Source organism: Plectropomus leopardus, chromosome 11, assembly GCF_008729295.1.
Source record: "Plectropomus leopardus isolate mb chromosome 11, YSFRI_Pleo_2.0, whole genome shotgun sequence".
NCBI lineage: Eukaryota > Metazoa > Chordata > Actinopteri > Perciformes > Serranidae > Plectropomus > Plectropomus leopardus.
The window spans coordinates 18,016,241-18,034,366 of NC_056473.1; the positions used below are offsets into that span (position 1 = coordinate 18,016,241).

General features: G+C 40.7%; 1 protein-coding gene across 1 annotated transcript; it reads right to left on the reverse strand.

The window, feature by feature from the left end:
* Positions 1-553: 553 nt before the first annotated feature.
* exoc3l1 (exocyst complex component 3-like 1) lies at positions 554-15,585 on the reverse strand. Its single transcript, XM_042496188.1, has 15 exons — positions 15,275-15,585; positions 10,856-11,031; positions 10,457-10,676; positions 10,017-10,229; positions 9,052-9,251; positions 8,593-8,811; positions 8,238-8,308; positions 7,234-7,351; positions 6,582-6,707; positions 6,263-6,363; positions 6,029-6,145; positions 4,932-5,202; positions 4,172-4,327; positions 3,366-3,499; positions 554-2,856 (listed from the first exon to the last, which is right to left on the reverse strand). The coding sequence occupies exons 1-15, from the start codon at positions 15,315-15,317 to the stop codon at positions 2,670-2,672; spliced, it is 2,352 nt and encodes a 783-aa protein (XP_042352122.1). The 5' UTR covers positions 15,318-15,585; the 3' UTR covers positions 554-2,669.
* Between the last annotated feature and the right edge of the window lie 2,541 nt (positions 15,586-18,126).

The window sequence follows — 18,126 nt, forward strand, 5'->3', positions numbered from 1 at the left end:
CCAAATTTTTGATCAAAAAGTCACATTTGTCAGAGCTTTTTCTCTATATTAAGAATTGCATAATCTCTATTTCTGATTGTATAAAACAACAACAAAACAATTGAAACACATAACCAATGTAAATTTTTTAAAAATATGTAACTTTATTCATATTTCTACTAATCTTCTTTTATTACTAATTTTGTAATAAAAGTTGTTATTTAAGACTGCTGTACTCTTGTTATAAGACAAGACACTGACATGACTCTTGATGTATATTTGATGTATACTATTCTGAATAAAGTTTTTTTTTTTAAATGACAGCTTTACTCTTTTTTTTGTTTGTTTATTAAAGAAAAATAAAGTGATTAGTACATATAAAACATAAAATTTCAGACCTTCATAATCAACTTTTGAATGCCAAAATCTAATCAGTTGATTTTTGAGTCCAAGTGGATTTTTAGGGTAAATTTGAGGAAACTCTCTCTTCGCCTTCCTGAGATAACGCGTTCACAAAAATGGGTACGTATGTCTGTACAACGTGAAAATGTAATGCCGGTGTCGACATAAAAAGTTTGCTTTGTAAAACATTTATTTAAGCATTCATGTGACAGAGTTTACAGTGTGCTTTAGAGGTTTCCTTTGAACCAGAACAAGAGACAAATCCATTGAAATAACGAGAAACACTATTCAACAGGAAATAGCAGAAAAATTATACATAAATACAATAAATACAATTTTAAAAATCTGATTAAAAACACCCAATATGAACATCAATACAAAACAAAATTGGACAAAATAACAAATACATGAAGAGAAGCTGATGAAAAACTGATATTTTCAAGGTGATTTAAAGGTACTCAGCAGCCTGAGTTCCTCCTCGGGCGGGATGTTCACAGTCCAGGAGCTCTCACTGAAAACTGACTGTAATGTGGTGATGCCTCAATAAAACACTGATATTCTTTAAGTCAGAAACTGTGTGTTATAACCAATCCATCTATTTTTGTCTGTTACATTCAGATGCATTGTGGACTGCATCTTCTTAGTTTCTCATGTTATGACCGTTGTTTGGCTTTTTAATAAATATACCAGAAAAAAAGGTTTTGCTTCGATTTGACTTGACCCCACTGAATTCAGAGTTTAGCGTGAAATAAGCATTGCATCACACACACAAATTAATTTGACAATTAAAAAATTCAACCGCAGGAACTGTCAGGCATCACAGCTGAATACATTAAACAGGAAAATAAACAAGAAGACCTTTAATATCTCACAGGCTGCCGGAGAACTTTGCTTTTTTGTGGCTGACCGGCGGTGTTTATGAATATTGATCAGGATTTGGAAAGGTTTCACATGTTCCTAATTAATTATCTCCAATAGGTGCTATCATGTAAGGTGATGGATGCCACTTAGTGTGTCGGTTACAAAGTTACAAACAAAAAAAATTTTTCAACAGTCATATGTAGCCATGGAAATAGTTTTGTGAGGTTTTAGGGTATCTGCCCCTAAATATCTGCTGCAACCCAATCTCTGTAAAAATTAAGATTATTTTCTTTTTTAGCCATTGAGCTCTTTAGTAGAAACAGTTTATAATTGTTTGAGTTATTGTTTGCTAGCGTGTGTAAATATGCTCTGCACTTTGGACATCGAGTTGTGTTGTTAATGTGCTTACTGGATAACAAGCGTCTTGAATTCATCCTGTCAGTATTCCCGTTTCCCTTTTTGAATGATGAATTCAAGCAGGCGCAAAACGTACATGCTAGTTGGCCGTTGACTGTAGTTTTTGTTGTGTGTTCAGTTGCAACTTTTTTGTGGCGACACAGGTGACGTAGGGCGACGCAATAGTTGGCTTTCATCGTCACCAGTTCTTTATGCTGGTTCGCTGTGTCTGCACCTTATTGCAGCTTTAAAGTCCAAGTCCATTGAAATCTGTAGCAGAAATCGCTGAAACAGATGACAACATGTGACAGAGTAGAAGATATTAGTTTACCATTTAAACAATTTAGCTATGGAATATAGCTAAATTTGTTACAATCTCTCTGACAATCTTTCTGTTTTTAAAGTAGCAACTATTTTTGCAATTCTCATTTTGCCTTTAGATGTAAAAATGCCTAAAAAATATCACAACATGCATCATAATGTTTCTAGAAAAGCTGCCATAAAATCAGGCATTTCAGGCTGCAACAACCACAAAAACAGACTGTGAAATCCTGTGGGGACTGTATTGTGACACATAGATTTAGGATTGTACCAGACAAATAAGTTTAAACTGAAGTTAAACCAGCAAGTCACCAGCTCAAACTGTTGGTAAACTGAAGGTGAAGGAAATGAGAATGTGGCACTCTCCTGTCACTCAATACGTTAAGAAGCCTTTGAGCAAGGCCCTGAACGCTCAGTCTACTTCAGAGGGCAACAAAAGAAGACAGTGTTGGTGCAACTGGACAGATCCCAGTATGGGAGATGTGTGTAGGACTGGGAGCGTGAAGCAGGAAAAAACTCAACAGATCTTCTCTGGATAAATAACAAGTGCCATCAACATAATAGGAAACTCAGCAGGAACAGATTCACGCGTGTTCGGCTGTTTGGTCCTGCGGTTTTTAATTGTAACAACGAGCTGAGAGAACCTGGCTCGATGACCTTTCTGTGAACCAGATGCAGACATTGAGCTCAGGCCACAGTTTGAGTCCCAGTCATGCACACTTGGCAGTGGGCAGACAGAAGACCAAGGTGGAGGGAGGCACCAGGATGTCAGTAAAGATGGGCCGGTACCCTGCAGGCAGAGGGGGGGCGCTCTGCTCCAGCAAGTCCAGTACAGCCCCTCTGATGTCCCTGGAGACATCACCACGGATGTCCAGCAGCACAGACACATGCTCTTCACTGAGGACAAAAAAACACATGGACATAAAATGCAAAATATTACAAAATACTCACGGATTTAAATGGTAGATATCTAACGTTGTCATAAAAATAACCTTTTTCTAAACACCACCATTACTACTGGGTATGTGCAATATGTGTTATGTGTAATGTGTGTGCAATATTTTGTATGTGCAATATGAACTATGTGCAATTTACTGGTGTGATCTGGTACAGCTAGTGTTGTTTTGTTGATATGCGGTTTGTTTTACTGTGACCGTGAAGGCATTTTTGGACGCAGCATCTCAGTCCAAGACAAATTTCCCTATGAGGACAATAAAATATATCGTATCGTATCATATCGTATCGCATCGCAACGCATCGCAACGCATCGCAACGCATCGCAACGCATCGTATCAAATACTTTCTCTTTAGAGGTTCTAATTTAATATTAATGGATACTATATGGTAATTAAATAGCTATGGTTGAATTAGCAGGGAGGGCTAAGCAGCAGGTGAGGTCAGATTACCTGATGTCAGGGTATTTAGTTGCAAGTCCAGAAACTTCCAGAGTAAGCATGCTGCAGTCTTTCAGTTGGATGAAGTCAGCCAGGACGGGAAGTAATGCCAAAGGATTCACTTCAGGTACTGACCCTTCACCTTCCTACAGAAACATATGAGTTTAACTGATATGGGAATTTGAGAGTACATATGAATGAAGCTGCCAGTCAGATGATCAGTGCTTCCCAAACATGCATTTTCGTAAAAACGTTACAACATTTCTGACCACATGAGGTGCCCTGAACATGCCTGGGTATGCACATGCACATGAACTCTGTTCAAGCAGGACTGACGTGTTTTAAATCATAATGTTTTAGCAAAAATGCATGTGTTTGGGAAGCACTGATCATCCGACTGGATTACACTGCACCTGTTATGTGAAAGTTTGTAAATGGATGTTTTGGTATAGTTTTGCTGTTGTCAAATTCTGACCCTGATTACTTCTAATCATGAAAAATTCAACACAAAGTGAGTCATCAATGTAAAAATGGTCATTTTGCTGGTGAAGTATTCATTTAAACCATCACGAGACATTGAAACTCCCAACAAAAGTACAGGATACCACTTCACTACCACCATGCATTGGCTTTTGACACTATAATAGCATAAAAGATAAATGATTTGTGTACATTGTTGGTTTCCAGGTCTATCACAGACAGGCGCTGCAGTATTCATTATTACTACAAAATCTGAAGAACAGCATGATACTGCAAAGTGTTCAAATGATTTAATGAACTCTTTTCAAGCGTGATGGCATCAGTCAGTTCTTTCTCACCAGGCCGTGGAAAATTTCTCTGAACTGCTGGTCGTCCTGAACCATCTGCTGGGCGAGCTGCCTCCTCTCCTCAGCGCTGCGACACACCAGCCTCTTCTGCATCAGAGCCCTGACGTACTCCACCACCATCAGCCACTGGGCCTCCTCCTGCAGACGCTGGAGACACAAAAATAAGAGTCAGCCGTCATGTTGACCACACTTATTAGGTTCAGAGCAATGAAAGGACTCGTCTTCTATAAACATTGTCAAGCAACTCCGGTGTAGATGCTTGACGACAAAACATTATGCTGCACAATGTTTATGCTGCCCTTTTGGCAAGGTCACTCCTGAAAACAGTAATTTGGAGACATACGCTGTATATCTCTATTTGTATTAGAATTGAAAACAGCCAAATGTAAAGACTGAATAAGCAAAAATATTGATTGACAGATGAAAATTCAAGGTCTATTGGTTCTCCTTACAGAATGATTTTAAGTTATTTGAGTTTATTTTAAGTTTTGAGTTTGTGATTTACACAATCACACCATAAACTGCTGGTCTGACAAATAATCACTGCATGGACTGTCGTGGAAATATTTATTTCTCTGGAGTATCCAGGAAATAAATAATCTTATACCACATTATAAACATTGTTATTATACATCTTTAGACACAAACATTCAACTCGTGAGTTGGAGCAAAGCAGCTCTACCACTAAGGACATCTGATCTAAAATACATAGTGAAGACAGAATCAGAGCAAAGACAACCAGATCACTGACCTGTCTGCAGGGTGGGCGAACTCGGCTGTAGAGCTCCAGGTGACGCTCCAGGATGCAGCAGAGTTTCGGGGTGGGGTCTCCCTGGACCAGCCACGTTCGGGTCAGCAGTCCTGGGAGTAAAGGCTTCAGGTCCAGCAGGAGCTGATCCATCACGAGACGACACGCCCGTCTCACCGCCCGGTCCAGAGCTGCCAGAGGGTTGGGAGGAGTCCGAGACAACTGTCCCGCTGACCGGGACGACTGCTGCTGCTGCAAGCTCTCTGTGGACTTTCTGCATCAGACACAAAGGACACCATGAATTTTACTTAAGCCTGTACTTGGTTATTCAATTTCTTATTTTATGTAACTTTTATTTTGATAATTCTTGAGATGTGTTGTGATAGGAGGACCACAAGACAGACAGCTCCACCTCGATCATGCAGGTCATTGGAGCTTAATTTTGACTTAATTTCATTAATTCTTTGCTGTGGACAAACTGATTAAATGGTAACCTCATTATAGGGAACAGAAGGAAAAAGTGAGCTGCTCCCAGTCTCTCACAACTGCATGTGATGTGATAAATCTAAAACCTTTTAGTTCTTGCCGTAGGCATGTTTAGAGATATCACTGAAATGTAAAATGTCTTTCATTTGCAGTCACATACAATGCCAACATTATCTCTGGCGACTGGGTTGAATCTCTGCATCACTAAATTTCCACTGTCAATAGAACAGGCACATTAAAGCTACATATACCATTCACTCACCAATTCATTTGTCAGACATAGTATGACTGGAGACGAGTGTGGCATAGTAACTTGGCAAAATAAAAAAGAACATTTCCATGATTAGCCACTGCTAATGAAAAGCCAATTGCTCAACTTCACAGAAAAAAAAATACAGGCAAGACATGAATCCTCTCTTTTCCTAGTTCTCAAAGAATGTACCTCTTTTTGAGCATAAAAACACAACTGCAACAAACACTACCTCAATGCTTGCAAGCATGACATTAACCTACTCTGAGCCCCAAAAGTGTCCAAGATTAGTCCAAACAATTGTATAATAAATCTTTGAAAGGTTTTTTAGAGGCCCTGCACCACTACTCTGCCCTTCTCTCACTTGAGGATGATGCAGTTGCTGATGGACGCCAGCAGATAGTGGAGGTAGAACTTGTTTTTGTTGTTGCCTGGATCCCTGCGATGCTCCTTCCCGAACTCCACCAGAGCTTCTCGAAACCTGCCAAGTGAAGGGACTGAGGTGAGTGAAAGGGTGACAGTGAAGACCTGCCCGAGCCTGTTCGATACACTGATAATTAAAATAGCTGACAAGCAGCCACAAGCGCAACCAGCTCACCTGTTGAGGAGGTTCTCCATCTCATACAGTCCCATCTGTATTGTCTGATCTCGTAGTGACTCTCCGATCATCAGAGCCACCCGGGCGTTCTCTTCCAGCATCTACAACAAACAAACAAAACAAATCCACATAAATTCCCGTTTTATTATGACACTGATCAAATCCACCCCCCCTTCACCACTGCCAAAGTGGTGTTCGGCAAGTAGCATCACAATGTGATGCTGCAATGTGACTGAAGTGCCTCAAGGTTTCAAAGGATGTCCTGTCCACACAGACAGGGGCTGGTTGTATTTAGCATGCACTTGTATGGCACGTCTACCTGTGTGATGATGGTGGGCAGGCTTGTTTGGTAGAAACCTTCATGGTCTGTATCTGGTTCCTGGTCCCTCTGCCAGTCTTGCAGCTCCACCTGCAGAGCTTTGTGCATCCACTCTGATACACTCTTCTGTAACAGCAACAACATGGAGACACACATTAAACGTAGTCGCTATAACAGCACAGATACCATCATGTTCCTGTTCATGTTATAGCACTCTTCATATGCTTCCTACCCAGTTTCAATTTCAGTATCACCAACTTTTCCAGATATGGATTGAAAGTATTTTTATAGGTAGTCAACATGTCCCTTTGAAAAAAAATAACACATACGCATCAACAAGATAATGGAAGATGATATATACATATAGAGATATGATGGATGTTTAACACAAAATATGTACTCCTGCATACATCCAAGCCTGTATATTGTCTTTTTGATTTAGTTTCAATACCTGCGTACTAAATTTACTTAAAATATGTAGGCATCCTGGGATAGAGGTCGCATTTTGTGCATAAGCTAAGCTAACTGTCTACTTGTTTTCATGTTGGTCATGTGTATTGCACTATTTGTCCATCACTTGTTTTGTGCTGTATGTTTAAATAACTCAAAAAAGGGGAAATATATATTTTTTTTAATTACTTGGTTGACTTACCCGAACACTCTGCACATATTTGTTCTGCAGCTGTTCCAGTCCCTCGGTGGAGATGAGAGGTCCAAGCTCTACTTTCTCTATCTCGGCCACCAGCTCTGGATGACCCATCATGTCTGGGCTGCCAAATCAAGACTGTCAGACTCTGAGCTTTTGATGGTTAATAATGTCCAACAGCACTTAAAACAAACATTTTCACTTTGTGAAAGTTGAATAAAAAATCATTATGATGCCACATCAAAGCTGGATTTGGTAACTTTTAGTTTTTAAAAATAAAACTTTTGTCATATTTGCTGAAACTGTTACTATATCCACACAGCACTGAGATGTTCTATGAAAAAATCTTATCCCCTCGTTTATTCCATAACCTTGTAGCACTTATAATGACATCGCCACACACAAACAAAAACAACCAATCAGGGCGGAGATATCAGTCACTGTTCAAGGTCAAGTGAACTGCAGTCAAACTGATCAAATATAAATCAGTATGAGGAAGGTGGTCAAGCTGGTGGGCGGTGCTTGGTAATTTGGTTGACTTTCTTTAACATGCTGGCCGGGTCAGAGACTCTCATTTACAGCCAAACAGTATACTAAAACATGTCTGTGAAAACATTTTAGGTTTGAAATAGACATTGCAGTCACATAATTTGTTCAGCGCTGCCTAGTTTGACAGTTTGACTGCAGATCACAAGCGTCAGCTGACATGACTGACAGCTGCATCAGAGATTCATCGGCTCTAAATGGTTGTTTTTGGTGCGCCGCTGTAGATTCTAGCAAACGCCATTACAAGCAGTAGAAAGAGGAGGAGGGACATGAATTTTTCAAAGATCATCTGTCACATGTTTTTCTTTCAGAATTTATTGACAGTTTCAGCAAGTATGACACAAAGTTATTTTCATAAAAGTTACTAACAGTAGCTTTAAAGCAGAAAACAAACAACTAAGAGCCACACACAGACTGAAAGACAAAGAATAAAATACAGAGCATGTGCAGGTCATGAAGCTCACCTGTTGTAGATGTGTAGCACCCAGTTGAGCACAGCAAAGATTTCACCACTCTCCAGGTCCCAGCTACTGACCTAGGCCACAAGTATCACTTACACATGTATAAAGAGGTTGTCACAAGTTTAAAAATACAAACAATGACTGCTAATAAACAGTATAAATGACTTCGGCCCGTTAAAGTCCATATTTAGGCCTCATAGATCTATTGCTATACAATATGTAAACTATCATGCATAAGAGAAAATGATGTAAGAAATAAAAGTCTCTGTAAGTGTTTAGCGACGCTTGTGGTCGAGATAAAGAGGAGTTTAAAAGCTACACCTGTGACAGCGTTCTGATTCTCGCTGGCATCACTGACCTGTGTCAGGTGAGCATGTAAACAGCGGTGGCTGGCCCTCAGGTAGGCCCCTGTCAGCTGGTAGTGTGGCGGGACGCAGTGCTCCAGCAGGTGACGTACGGTGGCCAGGTCAGCCATGATACCGTGCTGGAGAGCAGAGAGGTGGCCTGCCAGACCTGGACCCCGTGTGTGCAGGTAGGAAACGCTGCGAAACCGTGCAGAAACCGCCTCCTCTAGTACCTGAAAGCAGGAAAATGTGAGACAAAACAGACTAACAAACTATTAGAAATAGGAGTCAACAGAATTTCAGCCAGGCCAATTATTGAGGTCAGTATTTGGCAAACTGGTTATTGGTCTCATTAAGTACAACTAATCTGTATTGGTATTGGCCCTGAAAAACCAATATTGGTTGACTCCTAATTAAAATTTAAAAAGGAGAAACTTGGTAAAAGGTGTTAGTTTGTATCAGCTGGTGCTGACCTGGAAGAAGCACGCTCTCCAGCAGCGAGGTCGTCCTGGAGGCAGAGGCCTGCTGTTGCCTCTGGTCCCCCCTCTCTCCTCCTGAAAGGCTTGGTCCAGGGCCTCCTCCCGCTCCACGATCCTCACCGCTGATACAAATGGTGTGGGGTTTTGTCGGGCCAGAGCCAGAGCGCTGCTCACCACCGCCCACAGCTCCTTACCTGCAGTCACAGGGTGGATGCTGACAATGAAGAGAGACTGTGCTTTCATCAGAAACATGCAGCTCGGCTCTAAACATTTTCCAATATTGCTGCATAAAATATGGTCGAATGCAGTGGTTCCCAACTAGTGGGTTGCGACCAAAAAGTGGGTCGGGGGTCAATTCTGAATGGACTGCAAGTAATTCGCGACCATGTCAAGTTTGTGAAAAACTGGCTGTCGGGGCTTTTTTTTTTTTTTTGAGCCTCCCTTCCTTAAATTGATCCTTCCTGATCCATTACAGTCAAAATGGTGGTTAGGTTATCAAAAATAGGTATTTTTTTCATCTTGTATCGTGCTGATCTTTAGTGGATCATAACATATCAAGTATGAAATAAATCTGCAGATTCTTTCTTTGTCTGTCTTTGAGCCATCATAAAGACTAAAATGTGGCCTACAACAGACAAAGTAAGGCTTGTTTTTAGCCTTGCTGATTGCTGAAAATGCCTACTGCTTTATGCTTTTGCTAGATGATTTTGTTGAGGACTTGGAGCCTGTACCGGGCGATTAAGAGAAGTGAGGAGCCAGAAGTCAATAATGTTATGACACAGTCCATAAAACAGGTTGTTTTATCAATTGTGAATCACTGCAACCATGAGAGGTCATTGAGCATGCTGTAATAAATGTACATACACAATATTAGGCTGATTGGTCCAGTACTGTGCAAGATTAGCTGCAGACAAAAAGATACACACAAGCTGAGCCCCTTTTGTGTAGGATCTCCTTACCCAGGGCGTCCACCAGCTGCCCGACACCAGAGAAATACTTGGCCACCAGCTCCTGGTCTTCTGTGCTGAGTGCACTTCCTGCCGTCCCAGCAGCCCCGTGGAGCTGCCAGAGGATGTCATCCTGCCAGCGCTCCAGATCCATCAACCGGGCGTGGGCCTCCAGGAGCCGCCTGGACTCCACTAGACGCTCAGTCTCCAACACCATGCTCCGCACTGCAAAGGGCAAGGACGGGGAGGAGGGAGGAAACTTTAATTCCTCAAACTGTCAACAACTTACGCAATAACCTCTTGCTGCTAATTTGGGCTGTTGTTGACTGAAATTGCATATTTTACTTTCCAGCAAAGAATGTCTATAAATTACATTAAATTGAACTCACGAATCATGAACCAAAAGTAGGATGCTTTATGTTATACTCATTACATTGTGATCAACATCTCACCAGAATAAAGTCGTGGCAGGTTGCTAACAGCAGCGAGGAGCTGACAGTGGTTAACAGACACTTCTCTCAGCCTCTCCAGAGACTTCACCCCCTCTGCGTTTCGACTGGTCTCCAGTCCTGCTTTCCGCAAAGCATGTGACACCTCCTTCAGCTCGGCCCTGGCCTCCCGGAGCTGCTCCAGACCCCAGCCCACCCCCTCCAGGTACGACTGCACCATGGACTGAAAGGAAAGCAGCAGCACAGTGGTCACTATTGATTCCCACTGATGACTAAAAGCACCATTTTCTTCACAGTGTGTGCACAGCTGTAACCATTTACAAAACCACTTTAAAAACTGAGGTCACTCAGTGTCAGATTGTTTGTCTGTGTGTGTATTTTCATGTGTGCCTTTGATGTCACCTTGAGTCGGGTGTGTATGGAGGCCGTCCTCTGACTCTCTCTCTTTCTGTACTGGCTCAGTCGCTCCAGGTGCTCGGGCCGACAGAAAACACCTGACGCCCACTTCAGTGCAGCACCGCGGGCCAAACTCTCGGCCCTCTCCACCTCTGGCCATACCTTTGCCACTGGCATCATGTCTGACAGAAAACACAACACCAGAAAAGAGCGATATTATTGTTTGAAAATACATGTATGTCATTGCATCACACTGTAAAAACTAATACCTATTTTAAAAAAAAGAAATGTGGTAATAGTTTGCACTAATTTTATTGATTTAAATCAACATGTTTTTATTCTAATTAAAATGAAGACAAATTTATATTTTTGGATGTATTCTCTAAATGCAAGTGCCAGTTCATTAAATCGGTAACCCAACTATATAACTGAAATTCCATTATGTTACATATACCCGCTCTTCTTTTAAATTTTTTTTACGACAAATCAATTTTTAAATATTTTTCGTTTCAAATCTAGTCTATTTTTCAATTGGGTTTTACATGTAGGAGTTATGTCGAGGGAATGAATGAAAGTGCTATGTAAAGAAAAAGAGAGCAGGGGAGCAAAGAGCAGAGGAGTTACTTTAATTTGAATTTAATTATTTTAATAAATCATGTGAAATTTTTAAAAGCTGGAAAAATGCTTAAGATTTCTTCAAAAATATTGACTAGGCTTACTAGTTTTTAATTATTGGGAAAGTAAAAACAATGTAAATAAATGGTTAATCATATATATTAAACATTGACATGGTAATTATATCTCCAAACTAAAAGGTTTTTACAGTGTACCTAGGGGGTTCTCAAATATTTTTGATGTTATAGACCACACAGAGGCAGATGTTTACTCTTTTAAAGGGTCAGTTCGGATCTTGTGAAGTGGGGTTGTATGAGGTATTTATCCATACACAGTGTATTATATAAATTAGATGTCTGTTGGCATGCACCCAGTTTGGAGAAGCTGGTTGGAGCGATGTAATGCTGCTTTGTGTGTGTGTGTGTGTGTGTGCTAATCTTAATGTAATTACTCTGTATGTTTTACTAATTTCTTGCAAATTCTTTGGTTATTATTTTTGAAGTTGCTCATTGCCTTCTTCATGTTTGTCAAAAAATCAAGCCAACTGCCTAGGTTTCAAGGGGTTAACTTATTCACCAGTGTCATTATGTCTGTCTCTACAGCAGCTCTGCCGACAAGAAATCTTTGGAGAAATAATATCCAGCGTGGTGTAATTAGGTTTGTTCCCAGCAGGGAAATTCTGTCGACAGCAACTACGTACTGCAAGACACCCTGATTTTGTTATGGCTCCTAATATTGTCCCCAAATGTCCTCCCAGCTAACCCATACTTTCACTGTTGAGCTCCCACCCCTATCAGCCATAAAAAGAGACACGCTGAGAAGCAGAAGTATTGATGTTTAGGTAATGGGATATGGCGTACAGTCTGAGTCAAATATTTTTCTGCACCCTAATGGACAGGATCTTTTTATAGCAGAGAGAAGTGAGGCTCTGTTGTCTGCCGGCTCATCAGGTAAGCAGGACATCATTTCTCATCTGTCAGCCAGCTCCACAGGACAGGCATCAGAATCCCGTGACTTCCATTTGAATTACACATCTTAATTGTCCTTAATTGAATAATGTGCTGGTTGGTGACTCAGCAGAGAGCGATGTGCTGTGCTCTGTCTCCAGCACTGAGCAGTCTCTGTGTGATTTTGGGGTTGAAAGCTCAGTTGGTCGTGTTAAGATAAACACAACAGTCACAGCTGAGGCATGCATCACTAAAAGTTCAGGTTTTGGTCCGGGTAAGTATAGCCACTCGTGACTGTGTGTTTGTGTGTAGATGTTTGGACGTCTCAATTACACACACAGGACTGCCTCTGTCTCAGAGGAGGTCATGGGACACTATCTCCTACTGACACTAAATCTGAGCGCTAAAACATCACCATCAGCAACTCTGCAAAACAATAAAGCATAGAGCTCACATTCAGGAAAATGATGAGTCATGAGCTGCAACAGCACGGACAAAAACGCAACTGCACAGAGGACAATACAGCAGTTACTCACTGATTACTGCACGATGGTGCTGTGGGAACGGCAGGTTGGCATGGAAACCAGCAGACTCTCTGCTCATGAGGGCACATGGTGGAGAAATACAGCTGCTCTGATCTGCTCCTGATAGGCCATAAAATGCTAAACAGTTTTTATGCAGATATTCAGTGTCTTTAAGGGGGCATTCCTCCGATTTTACACTTTGATGTCAATTTACTAATCACAGGAAAGACAAAAGATGCTACTGAGTGGAATTGTGTAGGATCCATGATTTTTGGACTCTAGCCCATAGTATTCTCCAAGGATACAAGCATCACCTAACTTCCCTCGTCAGAAAAATTATGATTTTTGATTGTTCTTTTAAAAAAAAAAAAAATTATTGTAGTAAATAAGTTCTAAGGCAAACAACTGTTCAAGATTCTCATGCCAACTTTCATGATTTTTGACGCCAAAATGCAATCGCCAGAAGTAAAAAGCTAACGTGAGGCGATAAATAAACTACACCACAGTCACATGGTTTATCACCATCACATCGAAGCTGTAAAGTTGTGTTTGGCGTGATGACGTTCTGTAGTCTCATTTAGCCACTTGTTAGCAACCACCTTTTTAAGATACAAAAGCTTCAGAGTTCACAAGTGGGGTTTTTATTGACATATCTATTGTCGTAGAACAAAACTACAAAAACTACAGACCTCAAGTCTTATCTAACCAAAAACCAATTTAAAAAAAAACCTATTGATGAAGGAACCAGGAGTGCTAAAATGCTAACTTATTTCCAACTCAGGACTCATTCTTTGGGCACGTTATACTATGGACTTAGGTCCTGTATTACCACACATCTTGGATGATCTGATTGCCGGTGGAAAGCACTAAATCCGAGTGTAAACGATCACCAAGACACATTGTGATCCAGTCTCTCAAACCACTTGCTGAGGTGGTCTCTGACGCACTTTCAATGCGCCTGACGTACTACTGCGCCATCTCTGCCCAAGTGCACTAAAATAACCAAATGGTACAGTATATATATTCCAAAAGTGCTTCTAATAAACAGTCCAGCTCCAAAAATCTAGTTGTGGCAGCGGATGATTTAGTTGTGGCGGCTCGCCACGAATAGATGAACGTGTGGGAAACTCTGTAATACAGAGTGTAAAGGGCTCCAACAGTCTGGATATCTTGACTTTGCTGCAGCATTCATTTGTTAATCTGTGTCTCCAAAATCCCCAAACTTTATGGAAAAGTAATAGTGATGCACCATATTGGATTTTTTGGCGATATCTGATATGCCAATATGTAAAAACTCATTTGGCGGATAACCAATACCGATATCCATATATCCACTTTTTTCCACACGTATTTTCATTGATCATCAAAGTGCATTTAAAATCATATTATGCATAGTCTTATTGTCATGCCCCACTAGCAGATATATAATACAATGCTTTTATATGTGTGTAATATATTTATTCATTGTGCAAAATAAGAAAAATACATAAACCTAAAGTTGATGTTTTGTACCTGTTTACTTTGTCAATAAAAAAAATAAAATAAAAATAAATAATGAAAATATTGTTTTTCATATCATTGTGCCAATATTATCCCTGCATCCCTAGTGTGACACTTTTTTTTAATTAAATAAAATTATATAAATAACAGATACTCACTGTTTTCATCATTATTGTCAAAAAGGTTTTGGAAATTGCTCCGACACTCAGAGTTCATCCTTGACCCCGGAGCCAGCAGTTGAGTAAATCTCACCAAAAGGTCCATAGTAGCTGTTGTGGACCCAGTGGTCATAGAGTTTTACTTTATCCAAAGCAAGTGAACATAGAAATTTAAATTTGAACACAAACATTCCCATGACAACTGGGATCATAATCATGTCATAGATCTCCAGAGGTGGACCTTATGGTGAAACTGTTTATCAAACTGTTGTATTTGGACCATTAGAGAACACTGAACTTATTCAGACTAGTTCATGTTAGTAGCTTCTTAAAATAAAGTTTTTTTGTCACAACACACTCCAGATCACAGCCTGATCACAACTCCTGAAGTCAGGGAGCGACATTTATCATGGTTGACACTGACTGGCAAACGCTCAATAGAGAGATAAATGCAAGCGATGGTCCACAAATCAAAACAGCACTCTTGATTTAACACCTGAGTGATCCTTTTTGTTTGAGTTCATTCATTTACCTCATAGACAGGCAACACTGCAGCCGTGCACAGCTGTGTTTTGTTTGTAGCTAATGACAGACCTCAGACGAAGTGGGTGTTGGCCTTTTAGCAGTGTTGTCAACAGGCAAAGTGTGTGTGTGTTTGTGTGCGTCTGTTCATGTGGTTACCTTCTGGTTTGTCCCCACCATTCTTCTGATCCCCTGCTGACATTGAAGTTCAGTTGGCAGCTGCCCGTCCACCCGACGAGTCTCCTTTTCCCCGAGGGCCGGCACTGAGGGTTCCCAGGGTGCAACACTGGCAGAGGAGGGTGAAGGAAGACACAGATGACACAGAGAAGAAGAAGAAGAAGAAGAAGAAGAAGGACAAGAAAGAATGGAGGAGAGAGGGCACATATCCATTCTACTGGCTGCTTTCCTCTTTTCCCTCACACACACTCTCTCTCCCTGACACATCCTCTGCTGAGAGGCCGGCAGGAAAGGGAGGGAGCAGGGGGGAGGAGAGGGAAGAGAATACTGCTGGAGGGTGGGGAGGGTGAGGGGAGAAAGGGGCAGGGACAGGGAGGGCATAGGGTGATCTGCTGTAGTCAGGAGGCTGTTGAGAAGATGGTAAATACTGTTAGACAGGGTTCATACACATTTTTACCAAAACATTTCCAGACTTTGAGGCAAATTTTCAAGACCATACATTATTTGAAATGTCCGTCCTTATCGGTTCTTTTTCATTACTATATAACAGCTTTTTCAAATATATTTTATTTATTCAAATATAACTAAAGGACTGTTCATTATGCATTAGAGGTGATGATGTGGTGCAAAAAGGGGGAGGCATGTAAAATATTTTTTTGCACTGGGGAGGGTCTTATGTTTTTTATGTTGGCTTTAGGGGAGGGGCATTCAACTTTAAATGCTTGTATTTTGAATTTATTTTACTGATTTTGCAGAAAATGGCCCTGGGGGTTTGGAAGGCATGTTGTCTTTAAAAATGTTGGAGATCTTTTTTTTCTTTAAATATATTTGGTGATTTTTAAAGAAAAAAAAGTTGTTTTTTTCTTTAAACATTATGGAAAAAAAGACCTCTAAACCCATGGGGCTGCAGTTTTTTTGTTTGTTTGTTTGTTGTTGTTGTTTTTTAATTTTTGGCAATTTTTAACAAAAACATGCCTTCTAAAACTGTGTGCTTGTGGGTTTGGAAGGCACCAAAAATTACACTTTTTGTCTGGTGGGCCATTACCATAAAAGTATGCATAATATGATGTTAATTTCACTACAGATGAGACTTGATGATCACTAAAATTAGGTGGGGAAATGTGGATATATTGATATCTGTATTGGCTATCAGCAGAATGAGTTGTTATATATCGGCATATAAAATATCGACAAAAAATTCAATATCGTGCGTCCCTAGCATTGGATTAAAGTTGTTGTTATGTTCATGTTATTATTATGAGGTGAAGGTTGAGGGGCGGGGGGCAGGAAAACAATCCAGATGGTGGCACACGGGGTGAGGGGAGTACGGTTTAAGTGGACATGGTGTTCCACAAAGCCTCTTGGGAATCCGCAAGTCTCCTTGACTCTTAAAGGGAAACCAATTAAACACACAGTTACAGGAAGAAACAATGTATAATGCATCAGCCTTCAACCCATCGTAAAAGAAGAAAACACAAAGGAGCCAAGAGCTAATGGAGTCCACGGCTGCTCGTCTTTCACATAGGAGGACGCTTCACAGGTGCACGCAGACATCTTTCTCATAACATCATTAGAGAGTCATTAATCTTCTCTTAACACCAGGTAGGTTAACTTGTGTCTCTATTGTTGTTGCTCAGCAAAATGTGTTGAATTTTTCCACTGAAACAGAAACAGACTGTGTCATTGACCCTCTCTGATCCTCTGCAGCTGTGAGAGCTGCGCCAGCTACTACCACTGAGGGAAGTTTGTGTCTTAAGTCCTCTGAACCGGCCAACCCTGTTTACGCCTCCAAGCTTCCCGGACCTCTTGAAAACACAGCGAGGAGCGTGCCAAGTGGCCCCGAGGACGGAGCCAGCACAAACACGCTATCTGAGGGGAACATGGGAACATCATCTTTCAGCGCTGCACTTCATATTTCCTCATGCAATTCTAAAACGATTGCGTGGGTGCTCTGTGAGTTATCTTTGAATAACAAATTGAATCAGAGCAAGGGACAAAATTGTGAAAGAATGGACTTTGAGAAAGCTTTGGTAGGATTTTGGTGGAGAAGAAACCTTATGTTTTTTGTTCTCTAAAAAAGCAAAACCCTCCCACAATTACTATTTTTTTCACAATAACAAACAGCAAAGCTTTGAGAGTTTGAGATGATATACACACATTTAGCTCCTTGAAACCTGAGCAATAGGGCCTAACTGAAAAAAAAGCTTATAGAGCTGAGGGGAACAGCAGATTTGTGTGATGAGTTTGTCACTATGATTTTTGTCACATTTCACGTCTCATTTGACATATTTTTATCATAAAATATTAATTGTTGCTGCTTTAAACTTGTCACATGGAGTAATTGAAGGCTCTTCCTTTAGCTATTTCCTTCAGGGCCATGTAAGGAATAGAGCAGAGGTTTATTTACCAGGATGCTGTGCAGCATGTATTCCTGTCAGGGTGGGACCACATCGCTCAGGACAAAAAGGCTGTGACCAGCTGAGCTCTTGTCCTGTCACACTGACAGCGATGATCACTGAGAGTTTCTTCCCTCATCTGTTTCTGGCTGCTCAGTCACTCCTCCTGCAGTAGATATAACAACGATATGATTTAACAACAATCTGATTTATATTCACAGGTGTCCTGCAGGATGAAATCAGAGTCAGAAAAGAAGTCAAGCGCAGGGTGTCCAGATGTCCCCATTTTCCACGGATAGTCCCCGTTTTTAATTTTCTGGGTTGCTAACTTTTGATTGACTATCAGACCTACAAAATTAACACATTTTCCATTTTGTAATTTATACTTCCTTTTTTTGGTAATTTTTAAAGAAAAAAATTACAAAATTACACCAATTC

Coding starts and splice junctions, on each gene's coding strand:
- exoc3l1 (XM_042496188.1), bottom strand. CDS start 15,317: ATGTCAGCAGGGGATCAGAAGAATGGTGGGGACAAACCAGAAG. Junction 8,812..9,051: donor GGAGAGCGTGCTTCTTCCAG/GTCAGCACCAGC, acceptor TCCTGCTTTCAG/GTACTAGAGGAGGCGGTTTC. Junction 2,857..3,365: donor ACTAAATACCCTGACATCAG/GTAATCTGACCT, acceptor TTTTGTCCTCAG/TGAAGAGCATGTGTCTGTGC.